Raw genomic sequence first — 23729 nt, forward strand, 5'->3', positions numbered from 1 at the left:
CTGTACACTATAAGAAAAAAGATTCCCACTAATTTCCTAGCAAAGGAACTGACTAACTCCCATAGAGTTCACCCACTGTAGCTGGGCCTAGAGCCAGGAAGTTGTTATATGGTTGTATTTCTGTGGATGACCATTGCCATCGGTGATTCAACACATGAGCGTTTTCCTCAGTAGAGGCATATGGACTAAATTGTACATTGATGTGCTGGGATCTCTCATGCAGAGTACATTTAAAGTTGATAGCAAATGTAGCTTATGAGATGAGTAATTACTCAAGTTTGTGTCATGGGTGGTTCTCATTCTAAAGCAATGCCCAAGCCTGCTTTATTAGAGCACATCTTGTCAACAGAATTAACATCAGGTTATGTTCGCAATAGTTTATATGCATCTGTAATCCCCCCCTGAGCATTCTTGTAATTAAAAATATAATTGAATGTGCACTGTGGCATGGGATTGTTTGGCTTGGTGTATAGTTGGGCTGTCGGCAATTCATTATTTTATTGATCATGTGGTCGATTTATTAGAAAAATGTGTCCCCCATGTTCCACTCCAGCAGTGTCGAAGCCTTTACCTGAGGCAGGACTTGTCTGTTTATGTCTTGGTTTTGACTAAATCAATATTACACAGTAGTGTACTGGGATATGAAACAATAAAGATCAGAGGAGGTGTTAGCTTTTATGCCCACGATATCCCACCGATGATGTATGATGCTGAGCTCGGATAAAATTATCTGAGACTGTTTACAGAAGGTTGGAAAATGAACCTCCACTACCCAAACAGACTGTTGATGATTAACATATAAACGATGACTTCACTAACTTCTTCAGTCTAGTTATTAGCAGGGTTGTGGGGTAACTGTTTACATGTAGACTGATTACAAAAAAAGAACTCATCAGTTACGTTACCAGCAAAACATTTTTTTGAAAAACTAGATGATTACTTCTTGAATTACTTTTAAATTCAGAAAGGATGTTTTCTCAATGACATTCAATTCCTCTTTGTGGTCTTCTAATGCCTTTTAAAGAGAAAGTAGTCCAAACATAACTGAAAGTCATCAGATTAGGTTACTGAGTTTGGGTAATACAAAAGTTAACTTACTGATTACAATTTTGGACAGATAACTCGTAACTAACAGTTTACATTTAGAAAGTAACCTACTCAACTCTGGGTACTAAGTAAAACAAATTAAAAGGTTTGCGATTGTCACAGCAATATGACTACAACATTGAGTTTTGCTTCCTGAGGTGCATACAAAATGGGAGATTCTGTTTTGGGTGGATTTCTCCTTAAAAACATTGACTCATAGTTGCCCATGAGTTGTTTCTGAAGAAATAATACTCACAAACTGTTCAGGTTTGTGGACTTCCCATGTGACACAGGATTTATATTTGGGACATGACTAACCACTCCACTGATTTATCCAAAATATGTTTAATAGAAAAACACTTTATGTAACACACTGTCAGGTTACAGGGCTATGGAAACATGTGGTGAAGCAGTTTCAGTTTGTGTTAGTAGTCTGCTATGAAAGACTGGTATTCAGCAATATAGTCTCTGAATAAGATGTAGGCTAGTTTGTTGCTATTAGAGAAAGTGTCAAACATGTCTGATGTAATAGCATGGAGAATACTGTAACAGTGTCGAAAGTAGGATAAATGGCTCATCTTATGGTTTGGGAATAGTACGGCTATGTTATGCACTGTAATGATGTCATCATGTTATGCACTGTAATGATGTCATCAGATAAATGGAATGTGTATCATGAAAGGAGAGCACAATTGACATGCCGTTTTTCATAAGTAGTAACTGTAACCAGATACAAGAACTAAGGCATTTTCACTAACAAGGCTAGATTACAAGCACATGTTTTTTTTTTCAATGTGTGCTTTACAGTGTGTGCCTTTCTGGGTGACAGTTCTGTTTTCTTTTGTCTGGCTTGAGCATTAATGTATGTTTCCATGCCTGACATCATTGTGAGGATTATTGGAAACCTTATTCCTTTTCCAAAGCTTTTAGGCAAATAGTGCCACCCATAGCAACACCCACTGCCAGACATTATTACACTTGGCCTAGGCCTACTTGTGAAACTGGAGAAATTACATTATTGGATAAATACAATTACAATGGGAACATTAGTCATACATTATTTGAATGAAAAATATCTAAATACATTTTATTAATAACAAAATGCAGATGTTTTTATCCTAGCCTATAGCCTAATCTTGATATAGTTTGTGATCTGCACAGCACGAACACATTATTTATGTTCTTCAACGCTCACCCTTTCATGGGCGGGACTTCCGTTCGAGAGGCGGGAACTTCCGTTCGGGAAAACGATATGGAAGTGAGAACGAGTCTATTTCTTTTTGATATTCAATAGTTTGCAATTGCAACAGTCAGTCATAAGTTCCATGCATATTGGAAACGAACTAACACTTAGTTGTTCATCGAAACTAGCTTTTTCCCGATGTAATTGCTTGTAGCTAGCTCACATACCGGTAAACCTAGGTAACGTTAGCCGCTTTCTATAATGCTTCACAATAACATTAGATAGCTAACGTTAGCTAGTAGCTACTACTTGGTCCTGTCAGTTTGACAAATGCCAAATGTTTTAAGCACTTTTCGAGGATAAATCTGTTATCGTGATGTGAAAATGCTTTACAAATAGGCAGCCTCGATGTTGAGATGAGAGAATTATTTACCAACCAGTTTCCAGGTAGCTATGCTAACTAGCTATCTGTGTGTCTCATGTTGAAATCTCTGCACCCACACAGTACATGATCTGGCAGTGAGTGTACATGATGAATCGTCCCAAGCCTACAACGATTAGGCGGCCTAGTGCTGCGAAACCCTCCGGTATGTACAGTATCTAACTATGTGTGCCCACTTTATCTAACTTTTGTCAATCATACAATACTATTACAAGTCTTTCTCTTCAATGTTGCCATTAGGTCACCCTCCTCCAGGAGATTTCATAGCATTGGGGTCAAAGAGTGGCGGAGAGTCCAAAGCACCTGCAGTTCTCCTTAAACCAGCGTCCACCTTACCCACTGACCGTAAACGAGAGACCTCCTCGTCACTTCCATCCTCCTCTGGCCTGTCCGGCCTAGTGAAGCGCCCCAAGATCTCCTCTACCCCTCCGGTCAGCGCCCTAGGACGATTGGCTGATGTGGCAGCAGTGGACAAAAGGGCTATATCGCCTTCGATCAAGGAGCCCTCAGTGGTGCCCATAGAAGGTAGGAAACGGTATCAATTCAAATATGTTTTTCAGTGGAATAGGTAGTGGTGAATCCTGTGTCTGTGATGTGCTGTGACTGTGCATATTACTAACACAATGGTTCTCTCTTCCATACAGTCCCCCCAGCAGTGCTCCTGGATGAGATTGAGAATGCAGAGCAGGATGGAAATGATGATCGCATTGAAGGGGTGCTCTGTGGAGCTGTCAAACAGCTGAAGATGAACCGGGCCAAACCTGACATAACACTATACCTCAGCCTCATGTTCCTGGCCAAGATTAAGCCCAATCTGTTTGCCACTGAAGGCATTATTGAGGTGAGATTTGAAACCCAATATTTTACAATCAGTTCCATACAGTTCTTATACAGATTGGTTCATTACTTTTTCTATCTGCGTGGACAGGCCTTGTGCAGTCTCCTTCGCCGGGATGCCTCCATCAACTTCAAAGCAAAGGGCAACAGTCTGGTGTCTGTGCTAGCCTGCAACCTGCTGATGGCAGCCTATGAGGAGGATGAGAACTGGCCAGAGATCTTTGTCAAAGTGAGAACCACTAATCATTCCTATTGGAGTTCTGTTTGTATTCTAGCTGCATTGTTACCACTGTTGTGCGCTCTTTAACATGTTCTTGTTCTTTTCAGGTGTACATTGAGGACTCTTTGGGGGAGCGAATTTGGGTAGACAGTTCCCATTGTAAGAATTTTGTGGACAATATCCAGACTGCCTTCAGTACCAAAATGCCCCCAAAGAGTATGCTGCTGCAGTTGCAGACTGACACTGGCCGCTCCGGTGGAGATATCAGTGCAGGTATAGTACTGTATGTATGTACCTACTGGTTTGTTCAGGTGTGAATCCAGGGACATTGGATTTGACTCTTAATCATTATTACGTCATTTAACATTTGGCGGTAGCCTAGCGGTTAAGAGCGTTGGGACAGTAACCAAAAGGTTGCTGGTTCGAATCCCCAAGCTAACTAGGTGAAAAGTCTGTATGTGCCCTTGAGCAAGGCACTTAACCTTAATTGCTCTTCTGAGTCGCTCTGGCTATGAGTGTCTGCTAAATGGCTAAAATGGCAACTTTCCAGGGAGCAGTCCTCACCCCTCCACCCCAGATGAGGATGACAGCCAGACCGAATTGCTGATTGCTGAGGAGAAACTTAGCCCTGAAGATGATGGACAAGTTATGCCAAGGTATTTAGGCATAGGCTACTACATATACAGTAGCAGTAATATATTGATTGCCTGTCTGTATTGTCTGTCTGCTTCTACTTAGACCGATCAGTTTTTTGGACAGTTTGTGTTCATTCACTCTTCATCTCATCGTAGGTACGAGGAGCTGTCTGAGAGTGTGGAGGACTATGTTCTAGATGTCCTGAAGGACCAGTTGAACCGCAGGCAGCCCATGGACAATGTGTCCCGTAACCTGCTGCGTCTGCTCACTGCCACCTGTGGCTACAAGGAGGTGCGGCTTATGGCTGTGCAGAGGCTGGAGATGTGGCTGCAGAATCCAAAGGTGAGAGCAGGAGTAACACTCAGCTACCCACATCACCATCAGTAGTTAACAGGAATCATAATTGCATTGGCAATCGTGGTCTAAAGTGAACATTAGAGCCATCTCCTTCCAGCCTCCAATCCAGCATGTAAATGCATCTGTTTGCATGAAATTAAATCTGACAGTGAACTAGTGTTCGGTTATGTATAATGAAGCCTTTTGTCTCTGCAGCTGACCCGTCCAGCTCAGGACCTTCTCATGTCTCTCTGTATGAACTGCAACTCCCATGGAGCGGACGACATGGAGGTGATCTCCAACCTCATCAAGATCCGCCTGAAACCTAAAGTCATCCTCAATCACTACATGCTCTGTGTCAGGTCTGCAGGTCCTCTCTTATGGCCATATGATAGTTTAGTTTGGATAGTCCCCTACACATGGTTTATAGATGTTCAACCAAGTACCCAGGGGCATCAACCACAAACCCTAACCCAGGCTTCATGTCCTCATCCTGGTTCAATCCAAACCTCAACCCTAACAAGTTGTTGCATATCAACATACTTGATGTGTTCAATGTTGTTAGTTTGAACAACCTATAGGGGACCATTTATATTTCAATGGTGCAGAGCGCTTTATTCATACACTTAACTGTGCTGTCTGGCCTTTGTTAACCAGGGAGCTACTGAATGCACACAAAGACAACCTGGGAACCATGGTGAAGCTGGTGATCTTCAACGAGCTGTCCAATGCCAGGAACCCCAACAACATGCAAGTCCTTCACACACTGCTCCAGCACAGCCCAGAGCAGGCCCCTAAGGTGAGGGAGTATTCCATGCTGACAAGACGGCTGAGGAAAAAAAAATGTGTTACTGTGGGGAAAGTAAATATATGTGGCTCACAGTGCTCGAAATTAAGGCTTGTCTGTGGCAAATAATACAAATATATAAAAAATGAATGTCGGACAACCAGAATATAGATTTTAGTTGTCCGAATGGACAAGTAAACACATCACTATCAAACAATTGACATTCTGAGTAAATTGCCATTTATTCCTATTTGCTAAAGCCTATTTCAATCAATATGTGATATTTACACAAAGCAAGAGAACACTGTAGACCGAGCTAACGCCTCGATCACACCAACAGCGTCATTGTGCAAAATGGTACGCTGCAGCATCTGGAAATGTGTGCAACAAAAGTTAAACATTCACCTTCTGCTACCATTTCTGTTACGCCGTCTACGCATACAGTTTGTTGCATACGTTCGATAAATCCAACGTATGCACCACACAGAACACACCGCAACCTCCCCTACAACACAATGCTGCAAAGGCAAAGTCAGCGGTCTATTGGAAAGGAATGTACTTCCGTTGTACTAAAACGCAACGATGCTGTCGGTGTGACGAGGTGTAAGAGTCAGACCAAAGCAGCACAAAATATCCAGTCAGTGTATATATATATATTCTCGAATGTCGGAGGATCTGGGCCAATAGCCAAAGTCTGTTTATATAGAGGACACTCGGGCGTCTTATTGTTATAGAAGTCCACATTTTCATTTGATATTAATATGACTTGGTCTATTAAGCCACTTTCAGTTTAATGCATGCTGGATTTCTCCTGCCATGCTATTTCATGATCTCAAAGTTTAAGTTGCTTTTAAATAACTCCAAAACAGGGGAGGCCTAAGGTAATAATGAGAGAGATAGAAACAACAGCACGATATAAAGATCAAATGAGAAATTTGAACAAAACTTACAGTTGAGCAAGAAATTACAAGACAGAAATGATGCATGCACGTGAGGTTGAAAACTAACTTGAAATATCATAAAGAATGAAGTCCAGTTAAAGATTGAAGACTGTTTTCCAAACTATTCTAATAAACTATTTAGATGTCCTGAAGTTGCAGATTTTAAATGGGAATAATATTAAAAGCAGGAGTCTTTGCTATTCTCAAACACAGATTTATTTTAGGCCACGGGGTGAGCAAACAAAAGAGAACTTAAACTACAGCTGATGAAAGCTTCTGAAAGAAATGATGTTGTTGACAAGTGACTTCATCTTTCGGGCAATTAAAACATTTAATGTCAAGCCCGGGTTCAGAAATGGACCAGGATAATCTTTATTGGCTTTGGATTGAAGTACACGTTTGTATTTTTCTCGGATTGATCGCACTTTTACTTTATTTTGAATAACTGAAACTCAAGGAGGAGATGTTGTTTGGAAACTGCTTGGCTTAAAGCTGTTTTCTCCCTTCTGATCCTCTCCTTAGTTCCTGGCCATGGTGTTCCAGGACCTGCTGACCAATAAGGATGATTACCTGCGTGCCTCTCGAGCCTTGCTGAGAGAGATCATCAAACAGACCAAGCACGAGATCAACTTCCAGTCCTTCTGCCTGGGTCTGATGCAGGAAAGGAAGGAGGCCACCTATGTTGACATGGAGTTCAAAGTGAGCTCATGATCTTTATATTTCTCCCACCTTGTCTCAGTCTCCTATATCATTAAATAACTCACCCCCTACCTAGTTGTATGCCCTTTTGTGCTTCTTCATGAATAACTTCTGTGTGTTCTCTGTCTGTTTTCACAGGAACGCTTTGTGATCCAGGTGACAGACCTGCTCACGTGCTCCATGATGCTGGGCATCACAGCTCAGGTCAAGGAGGCTGGCGTTGCGTGGGACAAAGGAGAGAAGAAGAGTACGTTCTTGTAGTTCTCTGGTTGTCGTCGATGTGGGCATTTTGAACATCCCTTTTGTCTGTTTCAGATCTGGATGGTCTGAGATCCTTTCAGAATAATATCGCTGCCATTCAGAGGGATGCTGTGTGGTGGCTTCACACTGTTGTTCCCACTATTGCCAAAGTGCCATCCAAGGACTATATACACTGGTATGTGTTTGGGAGTTTTCGTGCCACATAAACATAAGGGGAGCTAATAAACATCCTACAGTAGTTACTTAAGATTATTTTCATTACGTGGGTAGAAGAATTTGCTTGTTTCTTTTCCACAGTCTTCACAAGGTGCTTTTCACGGAGCAACCAGAGACCTACTACAAGTGGGATAACTGGCCCCCTGAGAGCGACAGAAAGTGAGCATCTCTTCCCAACATTTGTTTTATTCATGTCTGTCCGTCGCTGCCGTCTCTCCCTGCTGTCTCTCCCTGCTGTCTGTCCCTGCTCTCTGTCCCTGCTCTCTGTCCCTGCTGTCTGTCCCTGCTCCGTTGGCATCACTTAAATGTTTTGCCTCTGCCAGTTTCTTCCTGCGGCTGTGCTCTGAAGTGCCTCTGCTGGAGGACACTCTAATGCGCATCCTGGTCATCGGACTGTCCCGTGACCTGCCTCTGGGCCCGGCCGACGCCATGGAGCTGGCGGACCACCTGGTGAAGAGGGCAGCCGGGGTCCAGTCCGATGGTACAACATCTGCAACAGCAATGGGTAAGTGGAGTTTACTTACAGTAGTTAACATTTTCATGAAAACAGATGACATTGAGCGAACTTTGTTTATTTGGCTTCACATAAAGAGTGATATATCGCTTGATTCCTGGTTTTGCTTTTGTAGATCTGGATGTTTTGAGAGTGGAGCGGATCCAACTGATTGACGCAGTGCTGAACCTGTGCACCTACCACCACCCAGAGAACATTCAGCTGCCTGCGGGGTACGCTGCTCTCTCTTAGTGTAATTAATCAACTCGCCAGCTAGCTTTGAGTCGATGTTCATGTCGTTTTCTGTAAATGACACGTTTGATATTTTTCAAGCTATACTCCTCCGAACCTGGCGATAGCCACACTCTACTGGAAAGCGTGGCTCCTGCTACTTGTGGTGGCCGCTTTCAATCCACAGCAAATAGGTATGAGTCTCAATCAGGTTTCCCTACAATTCATCAGAGTATATATTAGAACCTTAGCCACAGGTTTTTACCTTTTTTGTTACAATCAACCATTTATTTCTCTCCAGGCTTAGCTGCCTGGGACGGCTATCCCACACTGAAAATGCTCATGGAGATGGTTATGACAAAGTAAGTCACAAGTATGCAACGTTTATTAGTTTAAACCCAGCATATACCAGACTAACTACTCAACGAAGCTCATCTTTCTCCTCCCCCTTTTTCCTGCTTGGCAGTAACTACTCCTATCCTCCATGTACGGTGGCCGATGAGGAGACCAAGACCGAGATGATCAACCGGGAGCTGCAGGTGTCCCAGAGAGAGAAGCAGGAGATCCTGGCCTTCGAGAGCCACCTGGCGGCTGCCTCCACCAAGCAGACCATCACAGAGAGCAACAGCCTACTGCTGTCCCAGCTCACCAGTCTGGACCCACAGTAAGACTCCTGCTTCATGCACCTTGTAGAATACTTTTAGGGGCTGTTCCTAGATGCAGATTAAATGCATACTAGCATACTAAATGGAGAATCTCCATTGAATGTGCTTTTTTTAGGCCATGGCTTAATCTGGGTCTGGGAAACCGTCCCATTTTGTTAATTTGTTTATTTTTTCCTAGGGGCCCCCCTCGCAAACCCCCACCCGCAGTCCAGGAGCAGGTGAAGAGCCTTAACCACTCCCTTCGCCTGGGTCACCTCCTCTGTCGCTCTCGCAACCCTGACTTCCTGCTCAACATCATCCAGAGACAGGTAAACAAGAGCACATCCTCTCTCGCCAGTAGAAAGTATTCTCTCTGGAAGGAACTCTACAACTGTGTTCTATGTTTTCCCCAGGCCTCCTCTCAGTCAATGCCCTGGCTGGCTGACCTGGTGCAGTCCAGTGAGGGGTCCTTGGACGTGCTGCCCGTGCAGTGCCTGTGTGAATTCCTGCTTCACGATGCTGCAGATGACAACTTGCCCATCGAGGATGACGAGGAAGGAGAGAGTAAAGAGCAGAGAGCCAAGAAAAGACAAGTATGCTGCCGTTTCTCAACAGCTATCATATTTTTGTTTGTTTTGAATGGCTTTTGTGGACAGAGAAATCACTGACTCCAGCATCTCAAAGGATACACTTGTCACGTTTTATTTCATCCACACAAACCAACAAATGCCACATTTTCTGTTGTCTCTCTCGCTACACCAGAGGCAACAAAAGCAGAGGCAGCTCCTTGGACGGCTGCAGGATCTGCTGTTGGGTCCTAAAGCTGACGAACAGACCACGTGTGAGGTGTTGGACTACTTCCTGCGCCGCCTCAGCTCTTCTCAAGTGGCGTCAAGAGTCCTGGCTATGAAGGTGCATTATAAGAGACAGGACACACACTAATGAGTGTTTCATTGATTTTACTGAGGAGATGTATTCATCTACTTTGGCTCTTCTGCTGTTGTTCAGGGTCTGTCACTGGTGCTGACTGAGGGGGGTCTGAAGGATGGAGAGGAGAGGGACCAGCCCATGGAGGAGGACTCCAGAGATGCTGAGCTCCTGCCAGGGTACCAGTGGCTCCTGCAGGACCTCCCCAAGCTTCCCCTGTTCGACAGCGTCCGGGGCATGACCTCCACCGCTCTGCAGCAAGTCAGTGGTCTAGATCGTTCGTACCGATGTGAACCGTATTTAGCTTCATCGTCAGGTTGTAGATGACAGAGTTTTTATTCGCTGAAGGGATGTGGTAAGAATGTGCGTTGTGCTTCTGTTCTTCCCCAGGCCATCCACATGGAGACAGACCCACAGACCATCAGCGCCTACCTCATCTACCTGTCCCAGCATGCACCAGTGGAGGAGCAGGCATCTCACAATGACCTCGCTCTGGTAGCCCTGACACCTCTCTCCCTCAGTCATACCTCCTATTATTTACCTGGGTTATTTGTTCAGTCGAGCACCCCGTAGCAAAACGTTTTGCACGGAGAACTAAAGTCTATGTTCATATTGAACAAGTTCAGGTAGTTTCAAAACGTTGTCTTCCCCACTGAACACGACCCTGTATTGCCTTCATAGTTAGATACTGAGGTGGGTTTGATTTGGGATCCTCTAGGATGTGGCCCGTCTGATTGTCGAGCGCTCCACCATCATGAACAGCCTGTTCTCCAAGTACTCCTGCCGGCCCGAGTCAGACGCCGTGCTCTCAGCCCTCATCTCCATCTTCTCCAGCTACATCAGGAGGATGAGGAAGACCAAAGAGGGAGAGGACCTCTACAGCTGGGTGAGGGGGAGGGGGGGGGGGACCGGGACCTTACGTTTCTACATCTAAATGGAAGATGGTTTCAGGCTGATGATTTCATATTGGTAGACCTGTAGTGATCATTTCAACTAGAGGTGCTTGCTGTCAATACAGTTGTCACTGAAATTACATTACTCCTTTAAACTTTGACTATTGAACTCTATAGTCAGAATCTCAGGACCAGGTGTTTCTGCGTTGGACCACAGGGGAGACGGCCACCATGCACATTCTGGTGGTCCATGCCATGGTCATTCTCCTGACGCTCGGGCCACCCAAAGGTATGTATCGCTGAATACCACACTTGTTGTTACAAACATGGCCTGTCTACTGTACCTCCGTGTCTGTTTTCAGTGTATAGTATGATTCATGTGTCTCGGTTCTCAGAGGAGAGTGACTTCTTCAACCTCCTGGACATCTGGTTCCCCGACAAGAAACCCCTCCCCACCGCCTTCCTGGTGGACACCTCCGAGGAGGCCCTGCTGCTACCTGATTGGTTGAAGCTGAGGATGATCCGGTCAGAGGTCGCACGATTGGTGGATGCAGGTACGAGTCCAAACACATTTGAAATACATGCAGGTAGAAGTGTACATGGTGTAGGCCTTACAGAGTAAAATACCACCGTATATAAAAAAATATATACAATTCTAGAGTTTATGATACAATGTCTGTCCTCTGCAGCGCTGCAGGATCTGGAGCCCCAGCAGCTGCTGCTGTTTGTCCAGTCGTTTGGCATCCCTGTTTCCAGTATGAGTAAACTGCTGCAGTACCTGGACCAGGCTGTATCCCACGACTCACAGACACTGGAACAGAACATCATGGACAAGAGTGAGGGAGCTTGACCACAAACTATCCTACTACACTAAATCTATTCCACGTGGATAATGTTTGCCTCAGTTATGTAGCTAGTGCTCATATAATCTATTCCTGAAGATTTTATGTCTAAGTCTGACTATTTAGTGTTGATGGTATATTGTCTGTTCCTGATGGTTCTGTATCTCCTGTGCTACAGACTACATGGCTCATCTGGTGGAGGTGCAGCATGAGCGAGGCGCCACAGGGGGGCACACTTTCCACGGGTTGCTCAGCTCCTCTCTCCCTCCTCGCAGAGGTCAGTCGGGGAAGGGTACCTAGTCAGTGATACCTAGTCAGTGGTACAACTGAATGGATTCAACTGAAATGTGTCTTCCACATTTAACCCAACCCCTCTGAATCAGAGAGGTGCGAGTGGATGTCGATTAAGGCAGCCCCGTCTTCAGCACGTGGGGAACAGTGGGTTAACTGCCTTGCTCAGGGGCAGAACGATAGATTTGTACTTTGTCAGCTCAGGATTCGATCCAGGAACCTTTCGGTTATTGGCCCAACTCTCCTACCCGCAAGACTACCTGCCACCCCATACAGTCTCTTACTACTACTATGTGATTACATTTGTTTATGCCTCTCTGGGTTACATTTCTTATAAAAGTTTTGGAACAGCCCGGTAAAAACACAGTTTTGGTGTTTTGGGTCCATATCTGTCAATGACCCGAAGACTATGATGTTTAACCTTACAGATAGTACTGAGGTGAACAGAGCCAAAGTTACCGTGGAAACTCCTAGTGGCTCCTTGAAGATGAGAGCCAATCAGATCCCAGTGATTGGGCCTGAGGATGACCTCACCGGCATGTTGCTTCAGGTAGGAATGTATCTCTGCCTGGAGATGGATGACACATTAATACCTGTCTGAAGTCATTTATGAAGTTTATAGAGCAAATCATTTTTTCTCTCCGGTTTCATCAACTATTTTCTTGTAGTTTGTCTGATACAACAGACACAGGGGCTTTTTTAATCATACCTCCACAAGTAGCCTACAGTGAAGTGATTGATTATCCTAGCGGACAGAGTTGTTTGGTTAGTACTGTAGTCAGATCTACCACCTGTTTTCAGAGTGCTGACTGAGGGTCTAATACTTTTGGCTTTGTCTCCACAGATGTTCCCTCTGAAGGTGGACCTCCGCAGGCCCAGCCCCCCTCCCCGGCCCCTCTCCCTGGCCATGCAGCAGGCTCTGGCACAAGAGCTGGTGCGTGCCAGACAGGGGGGGCACCCCCAGCAGGGTGGGGTGGCAGTGCGTCTCCTACAGGCCCTGGCTACCCTACTCAACTCTGCCCACGCCGGGGCCCTCGTCATGGCCATGAACCGCAGCCATGCCCTGTCCTGCCCCATGCTGCGCCAGCTACACCTCTACCAGGTATGATTGATTTACTCAGCTGTCCTTCTAAACAGTGCAACAGTGCTGCATCTCTGTCTCTCTCTGTAGCCTATATACAGTGGGGCAAAAAAGTATTTAGTCAGCCACCAATTGTGCAAGTTCTCCCACTTAAAAAGATGAGAGGCCTGTAATTTTCATCATAGGTACACTTCAACTATGACAGACAAAATGAGGGGGGAAAAATCCAGAAAATCACATTGTATGATTTTTTATGAATTTATTTGCAAATTATGGTGGAAAATAAACTTTTGTTATTGACCAAAAACTTATCTCAATACTTTGTTATATACCCTTTGTTGGCAATGACAGAGGTCAAATGTTTTCACACACTGTTGCTGGTATTTTGGCCCATTCCTCCATGCAGATCTCCTCTAGAGCAGTGATGTTTTGGGGCTGTTGCTGGGCAACACGGACTTTCACCTCCCTCCAAAGATTTTCTATGGGGTTGAGATCTGGAGACTGGCTAGGCCACTCCAGGACCTTGAAATGCTTCTTACGAAGCCACTCCTTCGTTGCCCGGGCGGTGTGTTTGGGATCATTGTCATGCTGAAAGACCCAGCCATGTTTCATCTTCAATGCTCTTGCTGATGGGAGGACGTTTTCACTCAAAATCTCACGATACATGGCCCCATTCATTCTTTCCTTTACACGGATCAGTCGTCCTGGTCCCTTTGCAGAAAAACAGCCCCAAGCATGATGTTTCCACCCCCATGCTTCACAGTAGGTATGGTGTTCTTTGGATGCAACTCAGCATTCTTTGTCCTCCAAACACGACGAGTTGAGTTTTTACCAAAAAGTTATATTTTGGTTTAATCTGACCATATGACATTCTCCCAATCTTCTTCTGGATCATCCAAATGCTCTCTAGCAAACTTCAGACGGGCCTGGACATGTACTGGCTTAAGCAGGGGGACACGTCTGGCACTGCAGGATTTGAGTCCCTGGCGGCGTAGTGTGTTACTGATGGTAGGCTTTGTTACTTTGGTCCCAGCTCTCTGCAGGTCATTCACTAGGTCCCCCCGTGTGGTTCTGGGATTTTTGCTCACCGTTCTTGTAATCATTTTGACCCCACGGGGTGAGATCTTGCGTGGAGCCCCAGATCGAGGCAGATTATCAGTGGTCTTGTATGTCTTCCATTTCTTAATAATTGCTCCCACAGTTGATTTCTTCAAACCAAGCTGCTTACCTATTGCAGATTCAGTCTTCCCAGCCTGGTGCAGGTCTACAATTGTGTTTCTGGTGTCCTTTGACAGCTCTTTGGTCTTGGCCATAGTGGAGTTTGGAGTGTGACTGTTTGAGGTTGTGGACAGGTGTCTTTTATACTGATAACAAGTTTAAACAGTTGCCATTAATACAGGTAACGAGTGGAGGACAGAGGAGCCTCTTAAATAAGTTCTTACAGGTCTGTGAGAGCCAGAAATCTTGCTTGTTTGTAGGTGACCAAATACTTATTTTTCCACCATAATTTGCAAATAAATTCATGAAAAATCCTACAATTTGATTTTCTGGATTTTTTTTCTCATTTTGTCTGTCATAGTTGAAGTGTACCTATGATGAAAATTACAGGCCTCTTCTTTTTAAGTGGGAGAACTTGCACAATTGGTGGCTGACTAAATACTTGTTTGCCCCACTGTATGTCTGTGTTTCATCAGTCACCACTACGACAGAGTACATGCATGTCTGTCATTACACCAAACAGATGTGAATGTATTGGGTTGTATTTTTAACATGTGTTTTTCTCCTTCTCTCCTCCGTCTCTTCTACTCAGCGGCTGGTGTCGCAGGACGTGGCCTTCTCCTCTCTCTTCTTCAAGGCTGTCATTGAGATGATGACATGGTTGGAGAACCCGGCCGTGGAGGTGGGGCCCCTGCGGGCCCTGCTCAAGTCCTTTGCTGGACAGTATTCCCAGAAGCACCGGCTCACTGATGGTGCGTGCTCCTTATCATGTCCTTAGCTGCGTATAGAATGATACCCCATTGCATATTTATTTATTTATTTATTTATTATACAGACACACATACTTGGGCCTAGTCACAGATAGTGAAGTAATCCACTGTTAACGGTGTGACGATAACTGACTATGTCTATCCTCTGCAGTTCGTACAGGCTTCCTCCACCTGGCTGAGGCCCTGGCTTATCGTAGGGACTCCGAGGTGGCTGTGAGGGCCATAATCGCCACACTGAAGGCAGGGGAGAGATGTAACGCAGAGCCGGAACTGATAGGCAAAGGTATGGTACTTTAGTGCTTCGTTCACACTCTCTCTCTCAGGCTAGAACATCAACTATCCTCACTATTTCTGCCCCAGTTTGGATGTGGTGGCTGACGTTACGCAATTTCCCCAGATCTGTTTGTTTCATTGCCGCCTCTTGAGTCTCTGTTTTTCCTTTGTTGACCTGTTCCTTTGAGTTTATAAGCTCTTCTCTGAAACCAAACCAGACCAGCGGCTTCCAGTTTGTTTATGTCCAATATGGGCTCAGGTCTCCATCAAGCCCAGATGAAGGATTTTGTTTAAACTTTAAACACCAAGCTGGTGATCTAGGTTACGCAGAAATGCGATAATGGTAGTTGGTAGTTCATAGTTTAGTTTTGGTGTGTGATTTTTGGCTTGCCCCTACAATGTTTTATTTTTCCTCTGAATCACAAGATTTCTCCTGAGCTCAGCATCATGGCCAGGTTTGTTTTTGTTTTTTCAACTTCTGAATGTTCCGACGTAGCTGAGGGAATGGCACAACCATCACGTCACATGCCAGCTCGTAACACTCAGTACTGTTTGTTGTTTCCAGTGTTACAGGGGCTAGTGGAGGGGAAGTCTCCATATTTGGAGGAACTGCTGGCCTTGCTAATGACTATTGGAACAGAGACGGGGACCGGCTCTACCACCGCAGGCCCTGTTGCCATGGTGATAGCGCTGCTTCTCCAGGAGACTGACGAGCGAGCTGTGAAAATGGAGGTGGATGCAAACAAGTAAGCATGTAAATTCTATCACGCCTAAAATCATTCAAGACATGTGTTTTTGCCTTAACCAGATTTGTATGTTGTTGTTTGAGTTAACTGTGGCATTGATCTCATTGAGAACATTTTGTTGGTCTGTTTATGGCTTTATGTGCTTTGTAATGCCTTAGAAATATTACTATTGTATGTTTAATAATCAGCACTTTGTTTGACTGAGGGATTGTATAGATTCATCATTCATGTAACCCCGACCTTGAGCCTGTCAATCTATTCACTTCCCTTTCAGCAGCAGCTCTGAGGTGACAAAGACCGGTTCCAGCTCAGGGCTGCTTGTTGATTGGCTGGGACTTCTTGACCCTGAGGTCACATCTGTGTGCCCAGACCTTCAGCGGAAGCTGCTCTTTGCGCTCAACAAGGTAATCTCAGCAAATATCTGTGTGTGTGTGTGTGTACGTACTTCATCACCTTACTTCATGTGGTTTATTCCAGGGTAAAGGAACTCCCTCCTACAGACCATACCTTCTGGCATTGCTGACCCATCAGTCCAACTGGGCAACTCTTCATCAGTGCATCAGTGCTCTTCTCAGCAAGCAGCAAGACCAGCGGTCAGACAATATATCAATCCCAAATCATGACCTTCAGCAGTAGTAGTCACACTGACAGTGTTTCCCAAATAGTGAAAGTTGTATTGTAATATTCTGTAATGGTGTTGTGTATGCTGTTCTCCAGACTGGACCCATCTTCTGCTCTGGACTTCCTGTGGGCCTGCAGTCACATCCCTCGTATCTGGCAGGGCCGGGACCAGAAGACCCCACAGGTAGCACAGTACTCCAGTCTAGCCCTCAAATAATGACTTCAATTAATCCAGTCACATGACACAAAGCAGTGAACATTGTTCCCCCTCAGCCTGACTGCTTCCAACACCTCTCTCTTGTGCTCTCTCTCCAGAAACAGACAGATACGTTTGTCCTGCGTTTGAACCCGGAGGAGCTTATCAGTCTGGTGGACCTCATCATGTCAGAGTCTGAGCTCAACAGCCGCGGCGACTCCTCGCCCCCTGCCAACACCCCTGGCAACGTCAAGAGCACCCTGGACCAAACCTCCTGCTCCCTCATCCAGTCACGGCTGCCCCTGCTCCACAGCTGTTGCAATGGCGACCTGGAGAGAGTGAAGAAAGTCTCGGAATACCTCATCAACTGCACAAAGAAATGGGGAGACAGGTATGGGTGGGGTGTTGGTTCTCGGACTGACTTACTTAGTCAGGCTTGTCCAATGGGAGTTTAATACTATTTACAGGGTTATCTGTTGCTATGTGATCTACTTTAGACAGAGACACTCTCTCTCTCGCTCTCTCTCTCTCTCAATACCCCATCTGTTCCTTCAGCAACAGCAGACATGACACTCCATAATATTTCTCATAAGGTTCAATAAAGTGCCCACAGTTCATTTAGTTAGACATATTTTTCACCTTCCCTAATTAGCCCCAGTATTGAATTTGGTCGTTGGCCTCTTTAAACCGAGCTGATAAACTTGGGGCCATATCACTAGATTACCCCCAGACGGAACAGTTGAAATTCACAGACTGAATGTTCTGTCAGACACAACGCTGTGTGGACCAGGGGAAAGGCGATAATTAGGTCTATTGGTGTGAAATTAAAACGACCAGAAGTCGTGTGTTCTGTGATCTCTTTAAAAGCTCAGTGTATTATAATAAAGCCAAGAGGATTAGGGCTGCAGCTCTACACGTGCTGCCTGTGTTGTGGATTCCTGCTCCGACTTAGCTGCCTGTCAGAGATCAGGGTGCAACTTCTCTTTGTGGAAGCCAAACCTTCTTTCATGAGTCTGCCTCTGGTTACTAAACCAATTGTAATGGGGAAACTCTGGCCAAGGTCAAGCAGCAAAATTATCTATCCAATTACAATATTTTTAAGAGCAGCTAAGCGGTCTTGTACAAATAGTTGCGACTGATAACATGGTTTGCTTAAAACTCGTCTTACAAAACAGACTGTGTTTGTGTGGGATAAACATTTCCCTGTGTGATAGGCGTTCTCTTCACAGCCTCTTCTTTTAAGGCTCATCGCTAGATTAGCTGGTGTGTATTCCAATTGCACGATGGTTGTTGAAGAGACAGTGGAATCTGACTCTTGGTCAAGGTTGCTGCTGTTTATGGAAAACACCGCCAGTGATGACCAGTGAACACAAATCCTGTTAATTCGTAGACGGTCTGACATGTATGAGCCAACTAACTAGGCCTACATCAGACGAGAGCATTGTAGTAGGAGACCATTGGGACTGTCTGCTGTGTGGAAACTGTTGTCTGATGTTTGCTAGCTGACTCCATTGTGTGTTCCTTTAGTGTGATGAGTAAGCGGTGCCAGAACCTCCTGCTCCAGCTCTACCTGCACTTCCCAGAGGTCATCCAGCACGTGACCTTACCTGACGCCACCCTGAGCAGCGAGGGGGCTGCCGACGGCACCACATGCAAGGTAGAGTAGACCTTCAGCTGGCTCAGTCGCTTAACTGTTTCTCAAAGCCGTTGGCTGGCACAGTAGCCGTCATGGAGGTCTTAAGGACTGATGTGTGATTCCCTCCCTCTCAGCACGACGTCCTGGTTCACCGTCTGGTCACGTTGCTAGGCGATACGGGAGACACAAAGTCGGCTGAGAACCGGATGTCAGACGCTAACCTGGCCTGCAGGAAGCTGGCTGTGTCCCACCCGATCCTCCTCCTCAGGTGAACACCATGCTCATTACAAACTTAGTGTTGGACATATGAATTCAATGCACCTCTTATGGTATATTGTAGCTCCATTGTGACGTTCAGTGACGTGATTTTAAAATCACCCTGGGAATGTTTTTGTTCTCACCTTTGCTGTAGTAAGGTGGAACGTCTGGAGAATGATCACAGCTTACTTTTCTGAACTTTCCAGACACTTGCCGATGATTGGAGCGCTTCTCCATGGACGCATCCACCTCAACTTCCAGGAGTTCCGGAGCCAGAACCACCTGACATTCTTCAGCAATGTGCTGGCCATCCTGGAGCTGCTGCAGCCGTTAGTTTTCCACAGTGAACACCAGGGGGCGCTGCAGGACTGCCTGCTCTCCTTCATGAAGATCTTGCAGGTGAGGGAATGAACACGGAGCGCACTCACAGATAAGCCTCAGGGTTTTACAGTTGGTTTGGTGACATTTGCTTGTGTTTTTCTTTTTAGCGTTTGAGGTATTTGACTTCTCATAGGTGGGGAAAGAATAGATTGTTGCCGCTGCTACATCTGTGGTTGGCTGGATATCTTGACTAGATCTAATGTGTTTTCACAGAACAGTAGTATTTCCACAAGGTCAAATGCTTTGTGCATTAAAATAAATATCTTATTGATCATGGAGTTAATAATGTTGTGGTCCATATTCCCTGCAGAACCTCAGGAGACCTCGTATGCATCCGTTGGCCGTCTTCAGTAAATATGTGCAGTTCATTCAGAAGTACATTACCCACGATGCAGCATCAGCCATTCCCTATCTACAGAAGCATTCTGATATCCTACAGTAAGTCATTGAGCTGTTAAAAAAAAAAGAAAAGAAGATTATTGAGACATTAGGATTGGCAACACAATTGCATTAATGTTAGTTGTTATTTCACATTGTGTGGAGCAGTGAAGGAGTGACTTGTTTTTCTCTGTTTGTCCCACTAGGGGGCTCTCGTCAGAGCACCCTGACCTGCTGCTTAAGTCCCTGCTGGCTGGCCTCACCCTGCCTGTGAAGACAGGCTCCTCTGACAGCTCTGCAGAGGACAGAGATGGTAAGCTTATCCACTCGTGAAAACTTTGCCTTGAATGAAAAAACATGAGTGAATCAGAGCTCATCAACAATTTGTCAAATGAAAAAATATTGAATATATTAGTTACACATTTTGACTGCGTACAGATGCATACGGATCAACCATCTCGCTAAATGCGGTGTTTTTGACATGTCTCTGGGTTTCCTCCGATCAGACGAGTCGTCCTCTGGTTCCCTGCCCATGGTCAGTATCTCGGCCTCCGTTCCACTGACTGCAGCTGACATGACCAAGTACCTGAAGAAGATCTCCAGGGGAGAAGCCATCGAAGGTCATTAACGTATAATGCACTCTCGGGGTCAGTTTAACACGTAACTTCAGAGATTTTGCTGAACTTTACCAACATTTTGCTCCCCTCTGTGTTTCAGACGTGCTGGAAGTTCTGACCGAGGTGGAGGACAAGTCCAAGAGGAATCCTGAGATCATCCAGTACTTCACTGTAAGTTTGCCTTCTAATAACAGACCTTTTATTATGAACAAAGAATCCCCCAACACACACACACACACTCTGCTGCACCACTCTGCTGCACCACTCTGTTGCACCACTCTGTACAGGATAAGTAAACAGGTTTTCCTTCCCTGCCCTCAGAATGACCTGCGGAGACTGATGACTTCTACTGAGGAGTTGTGTCGTAACATGGCCTTCAGCCTGGCCCTGCGCTGCATTCAGAACAACCCATGGTAAGATCAGAATGCTGACACCTCTAGGATTTCTCTGCTTATTTTTATAGGAATCTAGAGAGAGCGCTCCAGTTGTCTGGCTGGATATTCATTTATTGATGCGTTGTTTAGGAATGTTTGGCTGCAAATGTTGCTGTAGTGGTACTTGTAAGGTGTTGTCTCAGTTGTCTTTCATGTCAAATAATGTTATCTGTCCTAAGTAAAATGTGTGTTTTTTTCGGAACTGCAGTACTGCAGCAGACTTCCTGCCCACCTTCATGTACTGTATGGGCAGCGGGAACTTTGACGTGGTGCAGACAGCGCTTAGGAACCTGCCAGAATACGTGCTGCTCTGTCAAGGTATGATTGTCCCATCTTCTCAGCCACTACACAGCGTCTGTGCTTGGTCTTTATTATGGATCTAAACTCGCAAATTGGAAAGTAAACTGTTCTGTGTTTTCAAGATGTATAAGGATTCATGTTCAAAGCAAAAATATGTTGTTTTTCATTGGGCTTTTCTCCTCAGAGCATGCAGACATCTTACTCCACAAGGCCTTCTTGGTGGGGATCTATGGGCAGATTGACACCAGCTCTATGATCTCTGAGTCCATGAAGGTCCTGCACATGGAGGCAACAACATGAGGAACCGGATATACAAGTCCTTCTCCTCTGACGAGAGGCAGTGTCACCGTAATGTTTTTTTGTACTGTAGATTTAGACTCGTGTCATACACAACTGCTCTGTTCTTTTTATCCATTTGGTCATTTCATCAGGATTTATGGGTTGATACGAACTGATTCTTTGATTCTAAGGTAATATCGAAGTATTCAAAAGATGGTGATAATGATTATTGTAAAAAAGGAAATAAAAATGTCACTCATGCTTGTTTTGCAGTGGTAGTGCTTCTATTATTTTTGAAATAATGAATACTGGCTATCTATCAACCAATGTCAGAAATTGAATAAAAAAAGGAAAACCTTTGACATTTTGGGTTTTTGTCTTTCAAATATAATAGGAATAATATCATGTAAAACCAGAGTGTCATATGACTTATTTTCTGTTGCTTCTAACCTCAGAGTTCATACTATAATGGTGTCTGTGCTGCATGTTTAAACATTTTAAAAGAGAAGTCAGTTACCAGCTTAAATTGTGGAGCATAATCTTTGGAATTTCAGCAGAACTAATTATTGCTTTTGGGCATCAATGTTCCACCAGCTCAAACAAGAGAAACGGAGCAACAGTTAATGGAGCAAGACCCTGGTGCCTTCATATTTCATCCCATGCTTTCTCTGAGCTAGATCCTGTTTGAAATGGCTGTCGTAGTTATGCACTCTTTTCACTGGGGTGTAGAAGACAAATTAAAGGCAATGCGATGGAAACCAATTTGCCATGAAAGTGTGAATTGTTTTGCCCAGTGCCACTGACTTCATCAGAAACCCTCTCGATGGAGTCAAAGGGGTAGACAAAACAACGTGCAGGTAACCCAGCTAAGTGTTCCTTCCTCACCCATTTATGGGATATTAACCCAAGGTAGTAATTGTTCAATCACACAGACTAAAGCGCTGTTTTGAAGGCTGCATGTGGGCAGGCTGTTTTGGCCAGCACTGAAATGTACTCTGCTGGTGTTGGATTGCATGGTGGGACATGGGGAGGAAGCAGTTGGTTAGTGATGGGAGAATCCTATGTGAAGGTGGAACATGCCCACACTGGTGGGTCAAGGAACGTTGTTGTCTGTTGGGACTGACAGTCACTCTACATACTGCGCACATGGTGCTGATGAAAGCAGCCTCCTTCAATGAGGTCCACACATGTCCAATGATGGAAATGTCTTCAAATGTTCAAGTGATCCTGCCACCGTTATACTTGCTGCTGTGCATAATTAATTGGATACAAATTGAAATGAAAAAGACTCTTGGATGAGTTGCCAATTTATCCAAATATGTTTCTTATTGCTTATAATGCAAACAATTGTGCTACAATTTGTATTTTTTTATCTTGTATTATTTAGCTTGTATTTGAAAACATGTTACCTTGCATTTGTTTTGTGTGTTTTTATCTCTATACTTTTCCAATTTTGTTAGTTATAAAGCAATAGATTTCTATGTACTGCAATTATTCTACTTGTCTGTGCTCTCATCCCACAGTTTGTTTTTTGGTTAATGAGTTAATTGCACCTGTAAGGTGTTCTATAGTACACACTGAGTCTGGAGTTGAAAGTGTTTGTGGTTATCCATCAGCTAGCAACAGATGCCATAGCTGCCTGGGCTCTTGGTGAGGCGCCAGCATCCCATTGGCTTGGTGTCAGTGAGGCGGAACAGAGATGAGTGACAGGCAGTGAGGAGGAGGAGATGGAAAGAGAGGGCTGTCATTAACTAGCCTGATGGGCCACTGACATGCTAATAACCTCTGCCTTGATTCATCATCACATCAGACTAGTGTTTGATGCCCTCAGAAGCACCTGGTGCTGTGGTCTGTACTAAAACAGTCTCAATGTGCCATGCTCCAAGTTAAGCTTCATGAACTACCTTATATCAATCATTTTTACTGCTGCACATGAGGTATTTTGCAACAGTCCTATCCTGGCTTTATGAAAAGTCACAGATTGCAAACTCATAAGGATGAGTTTAAAGAGTTGTTTTAATGTGTAATTTGTTGATTTGCTAGTTCATGTGAAAGTGGACAGTGCAGGAAGGTGGGGGTGAGTCCTTGTCTCTCACTCAACCCTGGGAGGGGCCCCGATGTGCCTCTACCTGCCCAGCACACCTGTCTTCCTCTCCTTAGATCATCTCGTCTTGCTCCACGCATGAGTTGCACTTGGCCGAAGTGGAAGAAATGTGGACCGGCTCTCGCCTCTCTTTTCCCCTGGCACTTTGAAGCCTAAAGTGTGATTGCTCTTGGATCGTGGCCGCTTTCCCTTGAACGTTTTGCCATGAAAAGCAGGTTGGGCTCTCAGCTTTATCCCATAGCCAGTGATCCAGGACTAAACCAATCAGCCTGCTCTCTGCAGGATACTCTTAGCAACCAGAGAGAGTGAGGCATCGAGCAGATAGGGGCTTCCTCTGCTCTAAAACACATGTCCCTTTGTCTTCCCTGGATGTGACAAACACATCCATCACAATCATTCAATAACAGACGGAATTCAATTGTACTGCCATGCTTTGATTTAAAGTTCAAGTTGGTCGATAAGAGTAAGTGCA

The 23729-nt window shown here is 44.9% G+C and overlaps 1 protein-coding gene across 3 annotated transcripts; it reads left to right on the plus strand.

Annotated features, from left to right (window-relative positions):
- The first annotated feature begins 2274 nt into the window (after nucleotides 1-2274).
- On the plus strand, nucleotides 2275-21515 carry ints1 (integrator complex subunit 1). Of its 3 annotated transcripts, none has more exons than XM_020486569.2 (48): nucleotides 2275-2344; nucleotides 2775-2856; nucleotides 2952-3236; nucleotides 3356-3552; nucleotides 3640-3777; nucleotides 3876-4041; nucleotides 4319-4424; nucleotides 4560-4746; nucleotides 4957-5102; nucleotides 5398-5539; nucleotides 6991-7167; nucleotides 7306-7414; nucleotides 7483-7603; nucleotides 7726-7803; nucleotides 7968-8149; nucleotides 8274-8370; nucleotides 8471-8562; nucleotides 8670-8730; nucleotides 8835-9032; nucleotides 9212-9341; nucleotides 9426-9605; nucleotides 9775-9924; nucleotides 10021-10200; nucleotides 10330-10434; nucleotides 10658-10825; nucleotides 11010-11121; nucleotides 11228-11386; nucleotides 11522-11668; nucleotides 11853-11951; nucleotides 12394-12515; nucleotides 12810-13067; nucleotides 14857-15016; nucleotides 15186-15317; nucleotides 15873-16053; nucleotides 16328-16457; nucleotides 16531-16646; nucleotides 16771-16858; nucleotides 16990-17261; nucleotides 18398-18527; nucleotides 18641-18774; nucleotides 18971-19163; nucleotides 19456-19583; nucleotides 19730-19836; nucleotides 20030-20143; nucleotides 20241-20311; nucleotides 20462-20553; nucleotides 20783-20892; nucleotides 21059-21515. In XM_020486569.2, the coding sequence occupies exons 2-48, from the start codon at nucleotides 2799-2801 to the stop codon at nucleotides 21172-21174; spliced, it is 6624 nt and encodes a 2207-aa protein (XP_020342158.2). In that variant the 5' UTR covers nucleotides 2275-2344; nucleotides 2775-2798; the 3' UTR covers nucleotides 21175-21515. The 3 variants fall into 3 exon arrangements, with proteins under 3 accessions (XP_020342158.2, XP_020342160.2, XP_020342159.2); XM_020486571.2 differs by having other exon boundaries at nucleotides 16331-16457; XM_020486570.2 differs by lacking the exon at nucleotides 2275-2344 and adding an exon at nucleotides 2360-2508 and having other exon boundaries at nucleotides 21059-21418.
- The last annotated feature ends 2214 nt before the right edge of the window (nucleotides 21516-23729 follow it).

This window comes from Oncorhynchus kisutch, linkage group LG10, assembly GCF_002021735.2.
Source record: "Oncorhynchus kisutch isolate 150728-3 linkage group LG10, Okis_V2, whole genome shotgun sequence".
NCBI lineage: Eukaryota > Metazoa > Chordata > Actinopteri > Salmoniformes > Salmonidae > Oncorhynchus > Oncorhynchus kisutch.